A 23,137-nucleotide genomic window follows, 5' to 3' on the forward strand; every position below is an offset into this window, starting at 1 on the left:
ATGGTTTTTCGCAGCCAGGATGCTCCTGGGTCTGGAATTTTTTGATGCCCTCGGAGAAACTGGTCTTTGTCGTTCTCTACACAGTCAGTGGCATGGGGGGCGCTTGGGTCCAAAAATTGCCTGGCTGTGGCCGAATCCAGGAGGAGCCGGCCACATCCAGCTTTTATCCACACCCGCAAATGACCTGCACACAAGACACACAACGCAGCCGCGCTTAGCCAATGTCAGGCTGCACAGGGAGCAGCAGGAGGAAGAGGAGGAGGAGGAGGGCGCCTTGTACACACGGCATGTAAACAATACATGCAAGTTAGCAAATAATGCTGAGTGGGAGCCGCAGCCCGCGGTGCTGAAGTGGATCGGGAGCTCCCCAGCCCGGACCTCTCCCCACACCCGTTTGCTAGCGGGAGGGCGGGACGGAGCCAGGCCCCGAGGGCGCGTGGGGAGCGCGGCGGCTGCAGGGAGCGAGGCAGCGAGCATGGCTTTCCAGCAGCTGGCGGACGTGGCGGAGAAGTGGTGCTCCAACACCCCCTTCGAGCTCATCGCCACCGAGGAGACGGAGCGGAGGATGGATTTCTACGCCGACCCCGGCGTCTCCTTCTACGTGCTGTGTCCGGACAGCGGCTGCGGGGACAATTTTGTAAGTAGCTGGGGGGGGGGGGAGGAGGCGCCATACTGCTGCTCGCTCCTTATCCCCCGTCTCCCCCCGGCCCGCCTGCTTGGGTGGGACCCCGCGGGGAGCGCCTGGGTCCCCCGCCCCCCGTCTCCCGCGGGCAGCCGGCCTGGTTGAGAGGGAGTGACCCGCCGCCCCGCCCCGCCGGCGCCGCCTCCCCGCGCTGTGTGGGGCTGGGCGCAGCCCCGTTGCCCTGCGGCTGGGGCGGGCGGGGGGCTCCGGCCGCAGCGGCCGGGGCGGGGAGAGCGGGCCCCAGCCGGGCCTGGGGCTGGGCTGGCAGAGCCCTTGGCTGGGGGCGGGGGGAGAGAATTCCCAGCCCGTAGCAAAAAGCTGCAAAATGGAGTCTGGTGGTGGGTGGTCATTGGCGGGCTGGGCTGCCGGGGGGTGGGGAAGCAGCCACCACCCTATGGAGGGAGGCCCTCGCCCCAGGTAGGGCAAGGAGCCGCGGGGCCCTTCGCAGCCCCACCCTGTGGAGCTGGAGGAGTTGGGGGTTGGGTGAGGATGCGGGCCCCCAGAGGATGGGGAGGAGCCTGAGGCCCCCCTCTTGCTCCTGCGCTGTGGTTTGCTTATGGCTTGCGTGCCACTAAGTGCGCTGACCCCCGAGGCTGTGGTTGGGGGGCTGCTTTGCTGTTGCAGCAAATGGAGACTGTGGAGAATAAAATGGAGTCAGAATGACAGGGCTCCCTCCCCCTGCGTCCCATCCCCTCTCTGGGGTTAGGGGTTTGTGAATTTACTCTTAGTCACCCTTGATCCTCCAGGAAACTGTTTCCTAAATATCCTTCCCCACTCCCATCTTGCTTATAGTGTGATGGGAGGCAGGTGTTGGCCTTTCCTTTTCCCCCTTCCCCAGCAGCCTCAGTTGCCTGCGCATCCTGGCCTGCTGGAGTTCAGCAGCAAGTTCCTACAGTGATGGAAACAAAAATGGCTTCAGGATGGAAAGAGTGTCCCCCCCCCCACTCCAACATCTTAGTGTTGAATGGAAAAACCTGACCTTTACTGCAGGGTTTATAAATTGTACAGCTCTAGTTCAGTACTCTTAAGAGAATGTTTTATTTTTAAAATGGCTTCTAGCATTATTGAAGAAATACCATAGCATATTAATTCATAGCACCTTACATCCCTCAATCTGCTATGCAAATGTTAGTAAGTTCTCCCTCATAAAACCTCTGATAGATAGGTGCAATAAGAACCTATTTTACAGCTGGGTAAATGGAGACAGAGTGCAGGTAAGTGACTTTCCCAAAGAGCACAAAACCCAGTCGGAAGATGCTTATTTATCAGATTATGCAGCTGGTGTTGCAGAATTATAAATCAGGAGACAATGTAGAGTTTAACTGAAGGACTAATGTATCCACCAGCTACTGTATAACAAAAGTCAGGGTTCTGCCAGTTTGTGGAGGCCCTTTGCCCATTGCAGGACTGGATCCTGACACCCCAATGCTGCAAACACCTATGCACGTGTACAGCTCCCTGTAGGACCAGCCCTAAATGGCCACATCCTTCAACTGGACACCTGCAGGTGAGTGCCTGTGGCCATGCCAACCCCTACTGAAGTCAATAGCACTTTTGGCTATCATGTAGATCCAATTGCAGGATCTGGGCTAAGACTATAATTCCGTCCAGGGATTCTAATGATATCCTACATCACAGAGAAAGCTCATGTGTTTTTTATTTGTGTGTTGTATTATATTGTTATATAATCAACATTAGTTGAAATCTAGTCAATTAAAAACAAACTACAAAAGTGTAAGTAGTTTCAGATCCTACTCCTGCCCCTGCACTATCCTGCCAATTTTTGTGGTTTTACAACCACATTTTCTTTTTTCTTCCCAGTTTTTCTGTTTGAAAGGCTCCATCCCCAAACCCAAAGCTACCAGAAAAACTGAGAACTATGTCTCTCCAATCTCTTTCAGCTGTCGTCCCCTCAGGAGGTACTTTTAGCATTAGTCCTTTTACAAAAAGACAGGAATGATTGTTCCTCAGTTGATGATGTCTCTTTAGTATAACAGCTTAGAACTTATAATGATCTGTTCACCATATTAATTACATCAGTCTGACAGACTCATTTTTGAAGACTCTTTTTTTAAATGTTCCAAAGACAGTTTTAATTATATGTGGAACTGTGTATTAAAGTTCATTTTAAGAAAACAATAAAAACATGGGGCCTGATTCTCATTTGCAATACGGACCCTTCCTATGTCTTTGGCCACATGAATGGATCTGACTTTAATTTACGTCAACTTTCAGGCCCATTTTCACTGCCAGAATGGTGTGATTACATGCTTTGAGGCCTCTTTACACTGTCAGAGTGTTGTCAAGGGGTCAGAGGGCATGTCTGCACTTTAAGTGAAGGTGCGATTGTAGCATAGGTAGGCGTACCCATGCTAGCTATAATTTAGCTAGCATGAGTAACAAATCAGATCTGTACTTGTAGTGTATAAATGAGAATCAGGCCCATAGTGTTTTCATCACCTTTCTTTACATGTTCATTTCAGAATAAGGAAGAGACTTCAACAGAGTACATAGAGGTCCCCAAACTGTCGCCGTGCTCCCCTTGGGGGGTACAGAGGAATGTATGGGGGGGTGGGGCCTGAGCCAGCCCCCACTTGGGTCGGGAGGGAGCACCACCCTTCCCCAAGCTCTGCTCCGACCACGACCCGGGCTCCAGGACCCGTCCCCAGCTTTGGCCGAGGCTCTGCACCCAGCTGCAGACCTGCTTCCTGCCCCACCTACAGCCGAAGCTCCATTGCCAGCCTGGGGCAGAGAGAGGAGCCACACCTGTCCGCGGACACAGCTGTGGTTCTGCTCCCGCCCTCAGCCCCTGGCCGTGGCTCTATTCCCAGCCCTGGCCGCAGACCCAATCCCAGCTGTGACCCCAGCCTTGTCCCCCTTAGCCCGGTCTGTATTCCACCCCCTCACCCCCTCCCAAGGGAGTCCGGCTCCCAAGGTGGGGGGATGAGGATAGGGGTAAGGGAGGGGCGTGACCGTGAAAAGTTTGGGTACCACTGACATAGGGGGTGCCAGAAATGTATGTGATAAATCATGAACTTTGAAGGATGAAATGATTAATTAGAGGAGTGTGACAGAAGGAAGAGGAAGACTAGTAAGAGCAGGGGGTAGATGAGAAATAGGCGGGGGAGAATAATTTTTTTATTGTGTTAAATCAGAAATTCCCCAAACTGTGGCCCACAAAGCACTTGCTAGCAGTCTAGAGAGAACTGGCTAGTCAATGAGTATAGGTGATTCCTCCTAGTTTGCAACTGCTGAATTACATTAAAAGAAGGTAAAAATATATTAAATACTTTCCTAATATTACTTTTCCACTTAAGCAATTGCTGTAGTTGCCAGGGGAATGTTGTGTGATTGTGAATGCAAAGGATGTGGTCCATAAAGTGATCTCTGTTAAGATGTGGTTCACCGGCATTAGAAAAGGTTCAGAAAAGGGCAACTAAAATGATTAGGGGTTTGGAACAGGTCCCATATGAGGAGAGATTAAAGAGGCTGGGACTTTTCAGCTTGGAAAAGAGGAGACTAAGGGGGGATATGATAGAGGTATATAAAATCATGAGTGGTGTGGAGAAAGTGAATAAGGAAAAGTTATTTACTTGTTTTCATAACATAAGAACTAGGGGCCACCAAATGAAATTAATGGGCAGCAGGTTTAAAACAAATAAAAGGAAGTTCTTCCCACAGTGCACAGTCAACCCGTGGAACTCCTTGCCTGAGGAGGCTGTGAAGGCTAGGATGAAAACAGGGTTTAAAAGAGAACTAGATAAATTCATGGAGGTTAAGTCCATTAATAGCTATTAGCCAGGATGGGTAAGGAATGGTGTGTCTAGCCTCTGTTTGTCAGAGGGTGGAGATGGATGGCAGGTGAGAGATCACTTATGTTCACACTATGAAAATATTTGAGAACTCCAGTATTGCATAGTTTTAATTACATGAGAAGATCTCTTACGGCTAGATTTTAAGAAGTATTTAGGTGCCTTACAATGCAGATAGGTACCTCGTGGGATCTTCAAAAGCACTTGAGGTGCCTAACTCCACTTGGCATCTATCTGTACTTTAGGTGCTTAAGTAACTTTAACATCTGGGCCTTAATCTCTGTTTTTATAGGTTATAGTGGCCCCCAAATACTTTGCTGGATTTGCTATATAACCTTACCCAGTATGGGTGAGGGTGGAATAAATTATTCTTTATATTATGTATTCTCTGTTGTCACTTTGTTATTTCTAGTATTCATACTAAATGATACTACAAGCACCAATTTTGCGTTACCTTATTACATCATTTCCTCTAATACATGTTAGTATAGAATCAACTAGTCTGAATACTCTTCATCACCAAAATTACCTCAGTAAAGATAAAATACTTTACTAACATGCTCAACAGGTAGATTTTGGAAAAAAATGATCCATAAATATTGTTTAATATTGCTGAACCAGCTAAAGACTGAACGGAAAAATCTTCAAGCGCTATACAATGAACTGCTTCAGCCTTGCTTTCCAAAGATTCCAAAGATATGCACAGATGCTGAATTAAATATTTCAACCTTGATCCTGGGTCAGCTGAGGTTGAAATTAGTAGCTGTGTGCTTTTGTGTTAACACAAAGCAACCAGGAGCAAAATAGGTCTAGCCTGAAAACAACTTATCTGGAGCATGAGGTTTACCTTTTCCTTATTGCTCTGCCATAATTAAACTCTCTTACCCCAGCTTACCAGCAGGCTGTTTTCCCTACTGCAAAGAGATTGCAGATATTTAGTGGGTTTCTCAACAAAAGCATCCTCAGTGTGTGCAGTTTTTAAGTCCTGCTATAACTTCCAAAGCAAGAGCTGAATCATCAATTTTCATTTATCTTATTGTGAAAGACAAAAATTCCATTTACTGGGTCTTTTGGAGACACGTGAATCAGACTTTAGATTCAAATCCTTAAATTGCTTCATGCATCAGTACTAAACTTGCAGAAAAGACTGTAGGTGCAGCTTTATTAAAGATATCATGATAATACTTTCATGTTTTCTTTTGGTAGAGGAAAGCAAGCCTTTCCCACATGAGATGCTTACTGATGACACTTACGACCTTCCATAATACATTTGTTGCTACAACCAAAATTTTAAATCTCCCGTAGATGTGGAAATTGCTGGAAGCCTTAATTGCTTATTGCTTTACACTATGTAAAAAAAATCCCTCTTTGAAGACTAAAAGATTTTCTGATGAGTAATTTGCTTGAGTTTTCCCTCGTGCACAAGACCAGTTTATTTTGAGCAAATGCTGATAAATTCACAGTGGAGTTTAAAATGTGGTGGGACTCTGACTGTAAAAAAAATAGCATTGTGAGGTTACACGGGATTACATTTCCCTGTAAAAACATATTTTTGTCACTAAAATGGGCAGGTATGACTCTGGACAAATACCAGAAGCAAATCTGCTCAGTAGGAAGGGGCCATTTTTGCATGTATTGGCAGAAATTTCACTTCAGAAACACACTACTTTTGTAAACTGTAACAGGCATCAAAGAAAATGTAGGTCTAGTGAGGTTAGTACAAAGGTAGTTATAATTTTTCTTTTTAAAGAGGTAGCTTAGCTGATGCTTTGCAATCTCTTAATTGGAGAAATGTGGAACTTAATTCATGTCGGCTAATTTCTGCTGACTAGGAAATAAGTTTGCATGTTATGGGTTGAGACATTTTTTGATTCTTACTCTTTCCTTAATATTAGGTTAATTTCAGAGTTTCTACTGTACCCTTATTAAGTGTAGCCTACTGTTCATGTACTAACAGATACATTAGATGCCCAGTACTTTGGGGGGAAAGTAAGAGAAGATGTAGCATCTAGCTTTCCCTGTAGTGTTATGCTTCTGTCGTTAGAATCTCAGTGAGAGAGGCATTCAGAAAGCATCCTGTGATCAGTGTTTTCACCCAGCACTTCAATGCAAGTCATGTCCCTGTTTTAAGGCTTTCATCAGCCCTTGCATGCAGTCTTTTTCAAACAACATTGTATTGGCAGAATATGCAGGGGTTACAGGAAAGGTTGGAGGCGTGGAGTTTCATAGAACCAGGCTGTGGGGCAGGTCAGAGTACTCCATGGACATACTCAAGATTGGTTTCAGAGTAACAGCCTTGTTAGTCTGTATTCACAAAAAGAAAAGGAGTACTTGTGGCACCTTAGAGACTAACCAATTTATTTGAGCATAAGCTTTCGTGAGCTACAGCTCACTTCATCGGATGCATACTGTGGAAAATACATAAGATGTTTTTATACTACAGTTTTTACAGTTTTATACTGTAGTTTTTATCACTACAAAAGGTTTTCTGTCCCCCCACCCCACTCTCCTGCTGGTAATAGCTTATCTAAAGTGATCGCTCTCCTTACGATAAGAAAAGGAGTACTTGTGGCACCTTAGAGACTAACCAATTTAGTTGAGCATAAGCTTTCGTGAGCTACAGCTCACTTCATCGGATGCATACTGTGGAAAGTGTAGAAGATCTTTTATACACACAAAGCATGAAAAAATACCTCCCCCACCGCACTCTCCTGCTGGCAATAGCTTATCTAAAGTGACCACTCTCCTTACAATGTGAATGAATTCCAATTCAACAGTTTCTCGCTGGAGTCTGGATTTGAAGTTTTTTTGTTGAAGAATTGCAACTTTCATGTCTGTAATCTCGTGACCAGAGAGATTGAAGTGTTCTCCGACTGGTTTATGAATGTTATAATTCTTGACATCTGATTTGTGTCCATTTATTCTTTTATGTAGAGACTGTCCAGTTTGACCAATGTACATGGCAGAGGGGCATTGCTTGCACATGATGGCATAGATCACATTGGTGGATGTGTAGGTGAACGAGCCTCTGATAGTGTGGCTGATGTTATTAGGCCCTGTGATGGTGTCCCCTGAATAGATATGTGGGCACAGTTGGCAACAGGCTTTGTTGCAAGGATAGGTTCCTGGGTTAGTGGTTCTGTTGTGTGGTTTGTGGTTGCTGGTGAGTATTTGCTTCAGGTTGGGGGGCTGTCTGTAGGCAAGGACTGGCCTGTCTCCCAGGATTTGTGAGAGTGTTGGGTCATCCTTCAGGATAGGTTGTAGATCCTTAATAATGCATTGGAGGGGTTTTAGTTGGGGGCTGAAGGTGACGGCTAGTGGCGTTCTGTTATTTTCTTTGTTAGGCCTGTCCTGTAGTAGGTGACTTCTGGAAACTCTTCTGACTCTATCAATCTGTTTCTTCACTTCCGCAGGTGGGTATTTTAGTTGTAAGAATGCTTGATAGAGATCTTGTAGGTGTTTGTCTCTGTCTGAGGGGTTGGAGCAAATGCGGTTGTATCGCAGAGCTTGGCTGTAGACGATGGATCGTGTGGTGTGGTCAGGGTGAAAGCTGGAGGCATGTAGGTAGGAATAGCAGTCAGTAGGTTTCTGGTATAGGTTGGTGTTTATGTGACCATCGTTTTATTAGCACTGTAGTGTCCAGGAAGTGGATCTCTTGTGTGGACCGGACCAGGCTGAGGTTGATGGTGGGATGGAAATTGTTGATATCATGGTAGAATTCCTCAAGGGCTTCTTTTCCATGGGTCCAGATGATGAAGATGTCATCAATATAGTGCAAGTGGAGTAGGAGCGTTAGGGGACGAGAGCTGAGGAAGCGTTGTTCTAAGTCAGCCATAAAAATGTTGGCATACTGTGGTGCCATGCGGGTGCCCATAGCAGTGCTGCTGATCTGAAGGTATACATTGTCCCCAAATGTAAAATAGTTATGGGTAAAGACAAAGTCACAAATTTCAGCCACCAGGTTAGCCGTGACATTATCGGGGATAGTGTTCTTGACGGCTTGTAGTCCATCTTTGTGTGGAATGTTGTTGTAGAGGGCTTCTACATCCATAGTGGCCAGGATGGTGTTATCAGGAAGATCACCAATGGATTGTAGTTTCCTCAGGAAGTCAGTGGTGTCTCGAAGGTAGCTGGGACTGCTGGTAGCGTAGGGCCTGAGGAGGGAGTCTACATAGCCAGACAATCCTGCTGTCAGGGTGCCAATGCCTGAGATGATGGGGCGCCCAGGATTTCCAGGTTTATGGATCTTGGGTAGTAGATAGAATATCCCAGGTCGGGGTTCCAGGGGTGTGTCTGTGCAGATTTGATCTTGTTCTTTTTCAGGGAGTTTCTTGAGCAAATGCTGTAGTTTCTTTTGGTAACTCTCAGTGGGATCAGAGGGTAATGGCTTGTAGAAAGTGGTGTTGGAGAGCTGCCGAGCAGCCTCTTGTTCATATTCCGACCTATTCATGATGACAACAGCACCTCCTTTGTCAGCCTTTTTGATTATGATGTCAGAGTTGTTTCTGAGGCTGTGGATGGCATTGTGTTCCGCACGGCTGAGGTTATGGGGCAAGTGATGCTGCTTTTCCACAATTTCAGCCCGTGCACGTCGGCGGAAGCACTCTATGTAGAAGTCCAGTCTGCTGTTTCAACCTTCAGGAGGAGTCCATCTAGAATCCTTCTTTTTGTAGTGTTGGTAGGGAGGTCTCTGTGGATTAGTATGTTGTTCAGAGGTATGTTGGAAATATTCCTTGAGTCGGAGACGTCGAAAATAGGATTCTAGGTACCAGAGAACTGTATCATGTTCGTGGGGGTGGAGGGGCAGAAGGAGAGGCCCTGAGATAGGACAGCTTACAATGTGTATGATAATCGAGGTGGGCCATTTCCAGCACAAATCCAGGTTTTCTCCCCCCCCACTCTCCTGTTGGTAATAGCTTATCTGAAGTGATCACTCTCCTTACAATGTGTATGATAATCAAGGTGGGTCATTTCTTCTTGTGCATCATCAGCAGAGTTGTTTACCAAATTCCATTTACAGGGTCAAACAACCTGGGGGCATTATTACTGCGGATGATGCATAAGAAGGAAAAACCTCATCTTGACTTTCAGATCCCAAGCTGAGTTTGCAGGGCTGATGTTAAACAAAAGCACCGTTACTTGTAAAATGATATACACGAGGCAATGTGTATTTGGGACATTCTGATTCCCCACCCTGGTTCAATCATGAATGGTGTATTTTCTAATTTATTTTCAAGCCTTCATCGTTTTCTCTATCTCCTGGTATATTGTGCTAATGCAACCAAGTTGTATCTCTGGAGGCTGCTTTAAAAATGTGGGACCATACCCAGTTCCTGAAGTAATGTAATATCCGTATCCCTAGTACAAATTTAAATTGCAGTCCAGTACATCTTTAAACCATATCACCTTATAAAATCATAAGAAAAAGTCCATATGAATTCCTATTAACTCCTGTTCTTTCTTTCATTGCTATTGTCTTTTAGCATGTGTGGAGTGAAAGTGAGGACTGCTTACCTTTCCTGCAGTTGGCACAGGACTACATCTCTTCCTGTGGTAAAAAGACCCTCCATGAAATACTGGAAAAAGTCTTCAAATCTTTCAGGCCTGTAAGTGCATGTTTTACTTCTATATATTTACTATAGTTGTGATTTTAATAAAATGTGTCATTGAGAACAAGACAGATTTTTCACAATGACTTATTTGTCCAGTCAAATAGCTCAAACAGGCTAACAGTGAGTATAGGGAACTTGTTCTTGTAAATCAGATGCCTTTTTATTTCTAGCTTCTCATTTGACAAATTGAGATTCCCTGCTGTGGTGGGAAGCAAACTGATGTCTCAGCCAGTCAAGCTGGCACCCCACCCTGATGATGAATTGTACATGATCCAGCACTGAGTATGAAGAATGGAATTAAAAATTTTATTAAAGCTAATGTTAAAAAAATTATATAATACATAGGTTGGGAAAAGTGTCTGTACATTTGGGTATAGTGCTTAGATTATCCACAATATAGTTAGTTTTTAAAAGTCATATGATACATAGAGTACATAATCAGTAATAACCCAAATTTAGGTGAATAGATATAACAATACAGTTTAGATATTAGAATCCGAATACTCGGGTACATCACTCATGAAAAGTTGTACAGAGATTTGGTTGTGGAAAGCAAAATATATCCATGAGTGGAGATAGTCCCTCAGTAATTGAGAATTAGGATAGGATGTCCATTTAGAAAATACAGTCCATGAGGAAAGTATTTGTTACTTGCCTGACTGCACTTCTCATCAGCACTCCAGCTCATCGCTCCTGGTATTGCTGATGTCCAGTGGTGTGTTCTATGTAGATGTCCCTTGACCACCTGATGGTGTCCGACACCATGAGTTGCCGCATCAGCTGAGCGTAGCGTTGACCGATTCCTCATTATTTCTGCACTCGCTCGTTACTGGGGTCCCATGTGCTACAAAACTATGTAGGACTTGGTGGCAGAATCATTTCCTGGCACTGGAATTTGGGAGTTTTTCAAGGATCTGTATAAAGCAAATACAGTTTGGGGAGGTGGAGGGAAATACAGTTTTTTGTTTCAAACTAAGTTCATATTTAACCTTGAGGTCACCTGATATTTGAGATAGCTCAGGATAGCATCTCAGCAAGTGAGTGGAACAGTAATAGTTTGACTTTTTTGTTTGTTTTTGTTTTGTTATATTTTGCTCATCAGTCCTTATATAGCGCCGAGATGTATAGGGCTAAGATGCCTCATGTTACTGTACTAGCCATCTGCTGCCAGAGACCGATATTAAAACGTGGCTTTTGTCAAACTGAGGAGAATTTGGTGGTCTCAGCATAGTCCCGACTAGACATTGGTCTTGCTAAACCACCACATAATACAGCATATTGTCAGCCTCTTCTCTTGAGTGACCTAGGACTGGAATATCTGGAGTGTCATAAAGAGGAGTAGGGGTTTATTGGCAGAGTCATGTGCTTTCACTATGTCTGCTTAGATCATGTCAGTAAGCGAAGCTGGTTATGTTTTTGAACATTTGATGAAAAATGAAAAATTTTAGACAATTCTTCTAACTTTTTTTGATGATATTTTGACCAGCTGATCATGAGGACTAAACTTTATCCAAAGAGTTTAATACAAAAGGCAAGTGGCCAGGAGTGTGCCTATGAAATACTGGGCCTCATTTACTCTGTGTTGCAACCTTAAAAGGCCAACTGCCAATTTCACTGGCAACTGTGAAATAACTTAGTTTAAAAAATGAAATAACTTAGTTTAAAAAAATCCATCTAGAGAGTGGAGGTGAATAAAGCCCATGCACACTTTTCTTAGAAGGGACTGGAAATTTGATCCATCTATGCAGCTACTCTAATTATGGTAAATATATAAAAATACACTTCCCAGAACAATGTCCAGCCCTTGAGAGAGATTTTCCTTCCCTCAATGTAGTTTAAGGCCTTGTCTACATAAGAAAGTTCCAGTGGTTTAACTAAAGGAGTGGTTTCAAACCAAATTAAACTGATGCAAACCCCAGTTTATGCAAACCCCAGTTTGGACATTCTTGTTTCTGTTTAAATCAGGTTTATTTAAGTTTAGCTTAAGTCTATTAAGAATTGGTTTAAAATAAACCAAATTAAGTCACTCTTAAACTGAAGAAATGAAAGGTAATATATTCTAAGGCCAGAAAAGACCATTGTGATAATCTAGTCTGACCTCCTATGTAACACAAGCTGTAGGGTTTCACAGAGTAATTCCTGCATAAAGCCCATAAATTCTGGTTTAGCTACAGTGTATCTTTAAAAAAGATATCCAATCTTGATTTAAAGGCTTCATTTGGCGGAAAATCGACCACATCCCTAGATAATTAGCCCCTGGAAATAAGTTACTGACTGATCACTACTGTTCAAAATGCTCCCTTCAATTTTATGTTCTCAGCTATTCAATACATGTGTGAGATGAAAAACTTTCTCCTTATTCCTAGTCTGAATTAGTCTAATTTCAGTTTCCAACCATTGGATCTTATTATGCCTTTTTTGCTAGATCAAATTACCAGAAATCTCTTCCCCATATACTTATAGACTGTGATCAAGTCACTGTTAACTTTCTCCTGGATAGACTAAATTGAGTTTCTTTAGACTCTTCCGAGCAAAAAATCAAATAAATAATAAAATCCCCACAAAACTCGTCACTTTTTTGGTGTTCTGCATTCTTGTCTCATCTCCTCAAACATACCTGTTTCTACTATGCCGTTTTAGTTCCTGAATACAGGTTGTGAAGCATCTATGCTGGTAGTTCTAAGCACCTATCTTTTTGTCTGACCATCGATTCCTGATGTGAAAGAATTAATGCATCCACATTATTTTCAGAGTAGAATCATTTTTATTTCTTAAGCCATATATAGACATATTTTAATATTTGTTTGTTAGATTTTGATTAAATACATTATCACCTTCCCCCACGTCTGCTGTTTACAAACTAATGGATTATTTAGATACCACCATGAGTGTACAAGACACTTTGCACTAGTTAAAATATACAAGATAAAAAAAAAATCCCAGGAACATAGTCCCTACCCAAAGCATTTATTTACAACTGAATCATATACCCTAAATACAAATGGCTGTTACTTTTCTCTGGTTAGATGTACCAGCAACATCTTTCTGCAAATTCAAGTCCTCCGACAATGTGTGGTACTTTCAGTATGAAAGACTAAATACAAGTAGGACATTTTCTATGTAAAAGCTGATATGCTCATGGCCTTCAATCTTATGTAAGGCTCAGAGATCGACCCACTGCATCCCAAAATCCCTCATAGATGAATAGCATGGACTGAATGAATAAATAAACTCTGGATTGTTTTCTCATCATTTGCTGTATTGTGATTGCTTGTTGGTCTTCCTTCATCCAGCCCATCTCTTCCTGGTGCACTCCTTCAGCTGGCTGGCCTAGCTCTCCATGCCCATTAGGCTTCTGTCCCTCCTCTATTTTTCCTCCTCTCTCTTCTATCCTGTTCTGCTGCTTGCCTCCTCATTTTCTCTCTCCTTTTATCCATTCCCCTCTCTTGTTCCAGCCTTCTCTTCTTCCCCCACTTCAACCCACAATTCCCCCCCAACACACTAAAACCAAGATTTTTATAATATAAATAAGACAGATATATAAAACTGATGTGTTTAAAAGAAAAATGACATGACGCTAATGTGCTGTGGCTGCCATGAGCCTGATCACTTTGCCCCACTCTCCCTCTGTTTCTTTGTAAACACTCCAAGGCAGGGACTGGGTCTTCCTAAATGCTTGTATGTTGCCTAGTGCTTTGGGCCCAGATCCTGATTGGGCCCTTTGGTTGCTACTGCAGTATAAATAATAACAAAGGATAAAATTTTCCAAAGGCGCTATGTGATGTAGACGTGTAGCTACCATTGAACGTAAAGGGACTTTGGCACCTAACTATCCAAGTCACGTTTGAAAATGGCAATTAGGCTCCTAAACCACTTAGTCCCAGATCCTTAGAGGTATTTAGGTACCTAACGTCCGTGGATTTAATCCCCTAAGGATTTCAGAGAGGACTAGCAAGATGCTTCTTTGGAGTAGACTCCTCACTTAACTGATTAATTTTACATAACTAGTACAGCGTGTGTGTGTGATCTGTAGGTCCCCCGACTCTCTCCCTGTTGTTTGTCCTTTTTGACCCTCATGATATGTTTATATCTCATTACCCTTCTTATGCTAATTTTGAAGGCAAAGAGCTAGAAACTCCCCTCACCCTCAAAATGAAGGTTAAGATTCTCATTTATGTGATTAATTTTCCTACAGATCAAGGGATGGTGGGCCCAAAAACCATGAGCTTCACCGGGCCCAAAGGCCACAGCTGGATATTGTCCTTTTGTCCATTGAATAGTTTTGAATACAAAAATATAACAAACTAATGCACATTTTTAAAAGTTGGCCTTGTAATTTTCATATCCCTGTATAAAAATTTCCCTCTCCTGGTGGAGACAGTTGTTTTTGTCCCTTCTGTGAGACAACAGCTGAATCCCTCTCTAAGGAAGGTGCAGCGTGAGTCTGTGGTTGCTCTTTCAGTCTTAGCAGGCTAAATACCGAGTATTACCAATAAGGCTTAGCATATGATTTTGCTTTGCAGATATTAGTAGCCATTTATGTAAGTTTTGTGAGGGGTCTGGTATGAGATTTTCAAAGCAGATGTACTGTTTTGAGTGGGATATGCTTATGTATTCCTGAATTTCATTGGCTTGCCAATCTCTTTTTGAAGGAAGAGGGAAAAGTTCAAATAGTTTCTCCACCTTCTAAAACAAACAGTTGCCATTACAGTGATCTGAAACATTATAGAGCTGAGGCATCCAAACTTTGCCCAGATGAGAGATGTATTGGTACTAGGGCTGTTGATTAATTGCAGTTAACTCACGCGATTAACTCAAAAAAATTAATTGCGGTTAAAAAATTAATTGCGATTAATCGTACTATTAAACAATAGAATACCAATTGAAATGTATTAAATATTTTTGATGTTTTCTGTATTTTCAAATATATCTATTTTAATTACAACACAGAATACAAAGTGTACAGTGCTCACTTTATATTATTTTTTATTACAAATATTTGCACTGTAAAAATAAAAGAATAGTATTTTTCAGTTCACCTCATACAAGTACTGTAGTGCAATCTCTTGATCATGAAAGTATAACTTACAAATGCAGGTTTTTTGTTACATAACTGCACTAAAAAACAAAACAATGTAAAACTTTAGATCCTACAAGTCCACTCAGTCCCAATATATTTGAAAATATAGAAAACATCAAAAAAATTTAAACGGTATTAATCATGATTGATTTTTTTTAATCGCTTGACAGTCCTAATTGGTACTTTGTCAGGAGCCTAAATCTAATTTGTAGAAATTTGAGAGGATTGTGGCCAACGTTGATTTTAATATGCAGCTATCTCCTGGTAAGACTACTGAATTCAGCATAAAATGCTCCAGCTTGATTGAGAGGGTGAATAGTTCAAGATGAAGCAATTGAATGCTGAGATCTTCTGGTCTTTTTAGGGCTTTAGCACCTATGGCTACCCCATCTAACTCAGCAAGCTGCACTCTCGTCATTCCTGTGTTAGTGGGATAGAATGGTTTCCTTTTTGGTGCAAAAGGAATAAGTGTGATCGTCTTGTAGGGTTATTGAATGCAATGCAAATGGAGAATTTTAAACTGAGTTAACTAGAGCTTAAGTATACTACACAGGGACCTTTTGAATTTAGAGCATCAGTTGTATTGCCAACCGTAAGCATTCAAAAATCATGCATTTCAGGCCTCAAAAATCATGACTGGCATAAAGATCATAAGGTGTCTCTCCTCCTACCCCTACCCCCCAACACAATATTTGTGGATACTTTTATTTGTCTGCTGGTTTCTGAGCCTTTAGGGTGCACTTGGTTCACATGAAGCTTTTCTATGCAACCATGAGGACTGGAAATTTACTTTAAAAAAAGAAAGAAAGCAGAGATTCTCTCATAACCTCGTGACTCAGGGGCTTTCAGAAAAAAGCCAAATATCGGGGCAAGACACATGGTAAATTTGCAAGAATTGGCAACATGGCATCAGTTGGATCTTTGCCACTGATGGTTACACTTTCCCATTTTCTCTTCTTTAAAATAGTTACTGGGGCTTCCAGATGTCGATGATGATGCATTTGAAGAGTATAACGCAGACGTGGAAGAGGAGGAACCAGAAGCCGATCACCAACAAATGGGTGTCAGCCAGCAGTAATTATCTGAGGAATTAAAAGATTTTAATCTGTTGGTACCAGGTGGGGTCATGTGCTCCTGCATTAGCATTTTTGAATTAGCGCATCACATGGGAAATGTGGCTCCCAGAATCAAAGTTTAAAAAAAATAATAAAAACATAAATATCTCTGTGATGAGCTTTGCTAAGAAGTGACCTGAATTTCACTCCTGTTTCAGTGGGGTTTCTATGGAGTTGTCTTGGTAGCATTCTGCCATCATTAATTTAGAACTAGTTTTGTCGCTGACTGTCTCTTTGACTCATGTTTGAGAATAACATTCACTGACATGAATGTAGAGTACTTTGAATGTAGGAACTGTTGGATAGTGTGTGAAGTACTCACATATGACCCTATGGAGGAAAATGAATGCAGAGAATAAATGCAATCTGCACTTTTAGTTTTAATTCAACAATTATTTTTTATTTTTATTATATTTTTTTTGCTGTACTACCAATCAGAATATCAAACTGTGAGAGATTATGCCTGTAAAACACTAGTTTCATAGTGGTTAATATTGCAGAAGTGCAGATAAAGATTGAACACAAATAATTACTTAGGAGGGACAAAATTCAGATAAATGCTTGTGCAGCACATTTTAGTGTTTCTTAACACCACCTGAATGTACAGGTGCTGGGTTAATCACTGGGCATAATTAGGACATTTGTGTGATCAGTGCACGTCGTGATACACATTGGTACTTTGATGCCATCTGTTCCAAAGCCAAATGCTGGTTTAATAGAAATTAAATTAATTTAAAAATTTCCATTGTGTATTCTCCTCCTGCACGAAAATCAACCTTTAGCTTCACTGGCTTTAATAAAACAACAACTTTATTCAAATCTTGCAGCATCCTGAATTAAAGTGCAACTTAACTTTGAAGCCCTAAAGGTGTAAACCAGCACCTGGCTCTTTAAATTATAATGGAATCCTTCTTCACACTGGGCCTTGTTCTTCAGTGTCTTGTACCTTATGTAGCATACTTGTCAAAGTGGGTGTAAAATGCTACCAAACCAGAATGGTAGGGCCTGATTCTTATGCTCACTGAGGTCCCTTTACATTGTTCTCGATGTGTAAAAAGGTCTTGAAGGGAGCACAGATGTAATTTATGCCCACTTTAAGGTCCCTTTACATTGTCTAGGGTGGGTCCTCGGCTGGTGTCAATTGCCAATGGAATGATGACAGTTTCCATCAGCTGATGACCTGTCCGCCAGAGTGGTGGAAAGGGGTTTTAGTATAAATTAAAGTAAGACCCATAGTATTTTACACCTCATTTTCCCAGGTGTAAATGACTCCCAAGTGAGTATCAGATGGTGAAGACACACAGCCTCTTTATTTACTCACCTTTTATTCTGAAAATGTAAGAAAAGAAGGGATTCCATTCTCGTACAGCAGTTTTCCACTGTCGAAAAAAGTATTTCTAATTGACTGTTTTTAGACAACTTTTTTAAAAACACAAAATGTAGGTCTCAAACTTCAGAGCCCTTTAATGCAGCATTAGCTTTATAAAAATTAACACTGAGTGAAGAGAAAATGCTTGGACAACTCTCAGAAACAACTGACACCCTTTTAAAAACCCTGTTATTAGCAGTATCTCCTACTGGATATGTTTGTAAAGGAAATTGTTTTAAAGGCGAGTTAAAGAGTTAATTTTCTTGGTGATTTGTGTGTCTGGTGAAGGCTTAGGGGATGCATAAAGCTTAATTTTCTAACAGAGGCAAAACTTTCTGTAACCAGGATGGAAAATGGTATTTGAATATGCACAGAAGTGTCTGCAACACTGTAAAAGTCTGAGTTTAAGAATATCACTAAATAGACAAGAAACCAAACTTAATGAAACTTTGTACATTCTCTTGGCATGCAGGCATAAATATGATAGTCGCAACACATTTTCTATGGACTAGTGGTGTGAGAACTGTGCCAGTTCATTGTATAACACTGTACAGCAGTAATAGGCTTTTTGCTTACCAAAATAAAGTGTAATACCAGTGGTTTCCATCCTTGCTTTAAGTACCCAAGTTTTTCTTTCCTTTCCATCTAAAAGAGACTTGTCATAACTTTACACAGGGGCGTCCTTCAGAGGAGCCTTTTGGGGGTTACTTCCTTAGGCACTGATCCTTTGATCATACAAATAGACCTTTTGGGGCTGATTTTCCTCTGCGTAAAACCTAAAGCAATGCATTGTTTGCACCTATACAAGGTGGGTATAAAATACTGCCATTCTGATTTGCTAACCATTTAGACCGATTTTTTACAGGTACAAATGACTGTGCACACAGCTTCTGGTTCTCCCTTACACTAAGGCCCCTTCGCACTGCTCTAACATGGGTATAGATGTAATTTGTAGGAGCCTTAATGCAAATGAGAATCAGGCCGTTTGACTACAATGGGACTATTTCTGTGAGTAAGAGCTACTTGAGTGAGTGAAGGCTGGAGGATCCAGCCCTTGTGAACTACATACAATGGAGTTGTGATGTGTTCTGCACTTTGCCACCTTTGCCTGCATTTTGATTGACTCTGATCTGCAAATGAGCAGTGGATCATTAATATGGTTATAAGCAAACATGAAGCTGTAAATTATAAAGATAGATATATTATTTCCTGTATTCATTGATTTGTTTTTATTTTGAACATCATATACCATGTGAGTGACTTCTGCAACTTGCCTAGGGTCCTAGTCTGCAGCTTTCACTCCCACTAAACTCCCATTGAAGCCAGCAAGAGTTTTGCCCAAATAAGGACTGAAGATCAGGCTCCTGAAAGGGCCTAGTCCTGCAAAGTGCTGAACCCCCTTGTCTCCCATTGATTTTGCTGGGAACTGAGCATGTTGAGGCACTGCTAGGTCAGGCTACTACCATGCACCATTTAAAATAAACTGGAATTTTATATAGAGAGGATAAAATATAAATTTACATGTGTATTAAATGTTAAATGAGCATTAATATAGAATGTATTTTATAAAAAAATATTGGTTTCTTAGACTTTGACCATATCCATTTCTGTGTTGTTATGGTATTGTTTCTTATTTATCAAACAATCCAAGAAATGCTGAATTATCTAGTGGAACCACAAGGGTTCCACACTTTTTATTATTATTTTTTCCTTCTCACTTCCCTTGTCTGAGTTGGAATTATTAGCCACTTACCCAGTAATTTAAAGGAGGAGGCATGGCCTGGTGGATAGCCCTTCTGAGATCCCAGTCCTGCAAACACAACGTGGGTAAGTGCTTGCAGGGAGGGAGCCTGAGTCAGGGAATCTGGTGTTTCTTATCAGCTTGCCACTGATTCACTCTTGACTTTAGGTGAGTCACTAGGGTTTTCAGGGGAGCCTGCGAGAGTTATAAATCCAGATCCTGGTGAAATTCGTTGGGAAATGGGTGCCTAACTCCTATATTTTCCTTTGAAAAATCTCTTGTACTTCAGTTTCCCAATCTGTAAAATGAGGGTGATAGTCACATTTACTCACCCATATCAAGAGCTTTTCCGATCTAGGGATGAAAGGTGATAAGTATTTTATTATTGCCCGTCCTCAAAGCAGAATGTTGGTGAAAAGACAGTAAAAAAGAATGGGCAAAACCAGTCCTTTTTTCCATGTGTAGATTTGATTTTCTAACTAAATATTAATGTATCAGACTCTCAGACTGGGCGCTTTGGAATCCAAGTTGCACTTTTGCAATGAGCAGAGTCCTGTTTGAGGAGATTCAGAAATAGGTGGAACGTCAGGAAAAAATGAATACGTTTTATAAACATTACAACTTACGTTTTGGTGGGGTGAGGGTGGTGCCAGGCAAGAGAGTAAAATGGCGTCTTTCAGGAAAATGCCAGGATTGCTGAGAAATCTTAGACCTAGCTCCAAGCAGTCTGCTTCTGGGTCCCATGTAGTCCATAGAGAAACTGCGACATGTTCCTATAAGGTCTCAAAGTCGGGGGTGTAGTTCTGTGTAGGTTGAAATTAGCATAATGATTGATAAACATGTGGGGGTGACAAGGGGAGGATGGAGAAAAGATTAACTTTGGGCATGTCAACACTACAGGCGCGGTAGTGACACAGATGTGCTGTAGTAGCTATGCCACCATAGCATGATAGTGTAGGTGCTTCCTATGTTGGTGGATAGGCTTTTTCCATCACTGTAGGAAGTCCACCGCCCCGAGTGGCGCTAGGAAGGCGGACCGAAGCATTCTAACGGGGGGTTCATAGCTACGCTGACCTGGGCTCAGCGGTGTGGGTTTTTCACATCCCTGAGCGCTATAGCTATGTTGACCTAAATCTTAAGTGTAGACCAGGCCTCAGAAACCTTTTTTCCTGGCATTGTTATTTATTATTTGTATTGTGGTAGCATAGGAGCTCCAGCCAGGGGCCAGGACCCCATTTTGCTAGGAGCTGTCCAAACACAGAACAAAAAGACCCCAAAGAGCTTGATCTGGATACAGGCAACTCATTTTAGAGACAAACTAAATTCTGCAATTCTGTGTTCACGAACACAGATGTGGGGACTAACAACCCCACCACACATGGTCATAATCAGTAACTTGAATCTCTCAGGACCGTCCTGTCCAAATCGCGAGCCCTATCCCATATTATTTCTCAGCTAGTCAGTCCCCTCCCCACCCCACTCCCCCCTTGGGTAGCTCTGTGCCTTTGAAATTTGTAAGCTCATAAAATGCAGTTTTTGCTGAAAGTAATTGTAGCTAGATTTCCTTTATCAGTGGCCTGCGCACATACTATTGCGATTTCACCCTGTGTAGCAGGACATGCTGCTTGAGTCAGGGGAGCAGGAGTGGGGAAGGTGTTCTGCAGCAAAGTGGCTTGTGGCATTTCCAGACCCAGCTGTGGTTACTTCTTAATAAGCTGTGAAAAGCCATCCCAAGGGTCCATTACAGTCAAAATAGTTTGCAGATGGCTGTTGTTTCACATAAACATTGAATAGCTGTCCAATTTCTCTCAATAAAGAGTACTTTTAGTAATGTTGTACCAGGACCCAAGACTGAAGCACACTGGTCAAGGTTTGATCATAAGTGACTAGTGATTTTGGGTGTCCGGACTGAGACATCTTAATGAGGCTTGATTTCCAAGAAATGCTGAACACCCAACCTCTCAAAATCATGTCCCTTCAAGATGTGTCATCTTGGGCACCCAAAAACAAAGGCATCTGAAATCACTAGTCACTTGAAAATCCAGCTCAGCCTGGGGGGTCCAGCTCTGAAGATTGAGTGGCTAAGGAAGCAGGCACATTGTATCCAGTGTCTGTGTACTCTGTTCTGAATTGTGCTGAACAAAGGGGGACATTTTATTGTTTGATTTTTAAATCTGGCAAAGCCCTTCTCTTCCAACCCACTTCTGCAATATGAGTTCCCAGTTGGAAAACCATGGTCCCTGATTACTAGGCAGGAGTGACTGAGAGAAGTGAAGTTGTTAAATCCTAACAGGCTCTGTGTGGGTGGATTCCCTGAAGTCATTGGGAGTGAAGGTGTAAGATTGGGACCTAAATTTCCAAAGGGGGTTATTACAATAAAAACACACAATGAGACAGATCATTCTCCCTAGAGTTCCTCAATACCTAAATATTGAGTCCTCTCTGAAACCAGAAACTGCCCCTTTTAGGATTTTAATCAGACTTTGTCTGAAATTTACTAAATTGCATTGTTGGGATCTGATATCCATGGCAGATGCCACATTGAACTCTGTAGGAGGAGATTTGTTTAAGAGCCCTACCTACAATGACAAGTTCAGTGTGCTAAATTGTCGGTCAAATGCATTAAGTTGGGATTTTTTAACATCACCTGTTTTATTATTTCTAAAGGGTATTATGCGTAAAGGTGCAGCTCCGTTATTACAAGCTCAAGTTTAAATAAAGCCATGTAACATTGCCTCACCAATCAGAGCTCAGTTGTAAGCAGGCACGTATAGAGTATCACAAGTGGTGTTCATTTGTCTGTAGAAAAAATTCTTTGAGCTAGCCAGTACTGACCACAGAAAAGCTACAGCGGTTTCATGTAACATACTTTGAGCTTTTGAAATTCCCTTTCTGTACTGACATACTGTTATTTATGTAGACAAAGATGTGTGGTGACATTGCATGTAAAGGATGTCTACTTTCGTCTTTAAGGAGTAGGGGAATAAATGTCAGAGCTGGAGTTCGGTCTAAATCAATTTTTGTTGTCAAGTTTTACTCTACCAATGTTGGGCTCAATCCAGCCAGCAACATATCAAGCAGAAGTAACGAGCCATTTGCCATGCAAAACTGTTTTTAATGTGGTTTTTCTCATTTTCTTGCTGGAAGATTTGTCTCTGTTTGTGACTACAAAGCTGTGAAATGGGTTGCCAAAAGATGTTGCCCTTTTGTTAAATGCTTTAAAAGGTGTGAACTTTTAATGGAACCCTGTCTATTCTTCCATTCCTACTTTTTCTCCCCGACACCTAGGCATCAAATCCAACAATGTAGCTTGCCATTAAAGAGCTTACCAAACTTTGATGACTTCTGGATTCTTTTCTCTGTGAGTGAAATAATGCTAGAAAGCGGTTCCAGGACAGAGTATACAACTCAAAGAACATGCTGTGAGAGGGGGAAGGGGCTGGGTTCGAGCTTAATATTTTCTGTGCAGCATCGGTGTGTGGTGGAACAGATACAATATTTGCAAATGTAAGGCACTGTGTGAGATTTAGTTCTAAACCCTACAGATCAAGCTGTGTCTTGGGAGGGCAGAATTCAGGACTATCAGCTGTTTTCAGCTGAACGGATCACTAGCAAATCTTAACATTGACAACATGAGGCAGTAGTTTTGCTGTCCTAATATGAGTTGCTGTTGCCCTGCAGGCTTTGGTTGAGCACCTAACAAGTCCTCTGTCTTGTGGAAATTAG

General features: G+C 42.0%; 1 protein-coding gene across 1 annotated transcript; it reads left to right on the forward strand.

Moving 5' to 3' along the window:
- The first annotated feature begins 168 nt into the window (after positions 1-168).
- MTURN (maturin, neural progenitor differentiation regulator homolog) lies at positions 169-22,744 on the forward strand. The gene is made up of 3 exons (XM_073333293.2): positions 169-637; positions 9,978-10,100; positions 16,154-22,744. Exons 1-3 carry the CDS (start codon positions 476-478, stop codon positions 16,262-16,264), a joined length of 396 nt encoding a protein of 131 aa, XP_073189394.1. The 5' UTR covers positions 169-475; the 3' UTR covers positions 16,265-22,744.
- Positions 22,745-23,137: the final 393 nt, after the last annotated feature.

The sequence above is a fragment of the Lepidochelys kempii genome, chromosome 2 (assembly GCF_965140285.1).
Source record: "Lepidochelys kempii isolate rLepKem1 chromosome 2, rLepKem1.hap1, whole genome shotgun sequence".
NCBI lineage: Eukaryota > Metazoa > Chordata > Testudines > Cheloniidae > Lepidochelys > Lepidochelys kempii.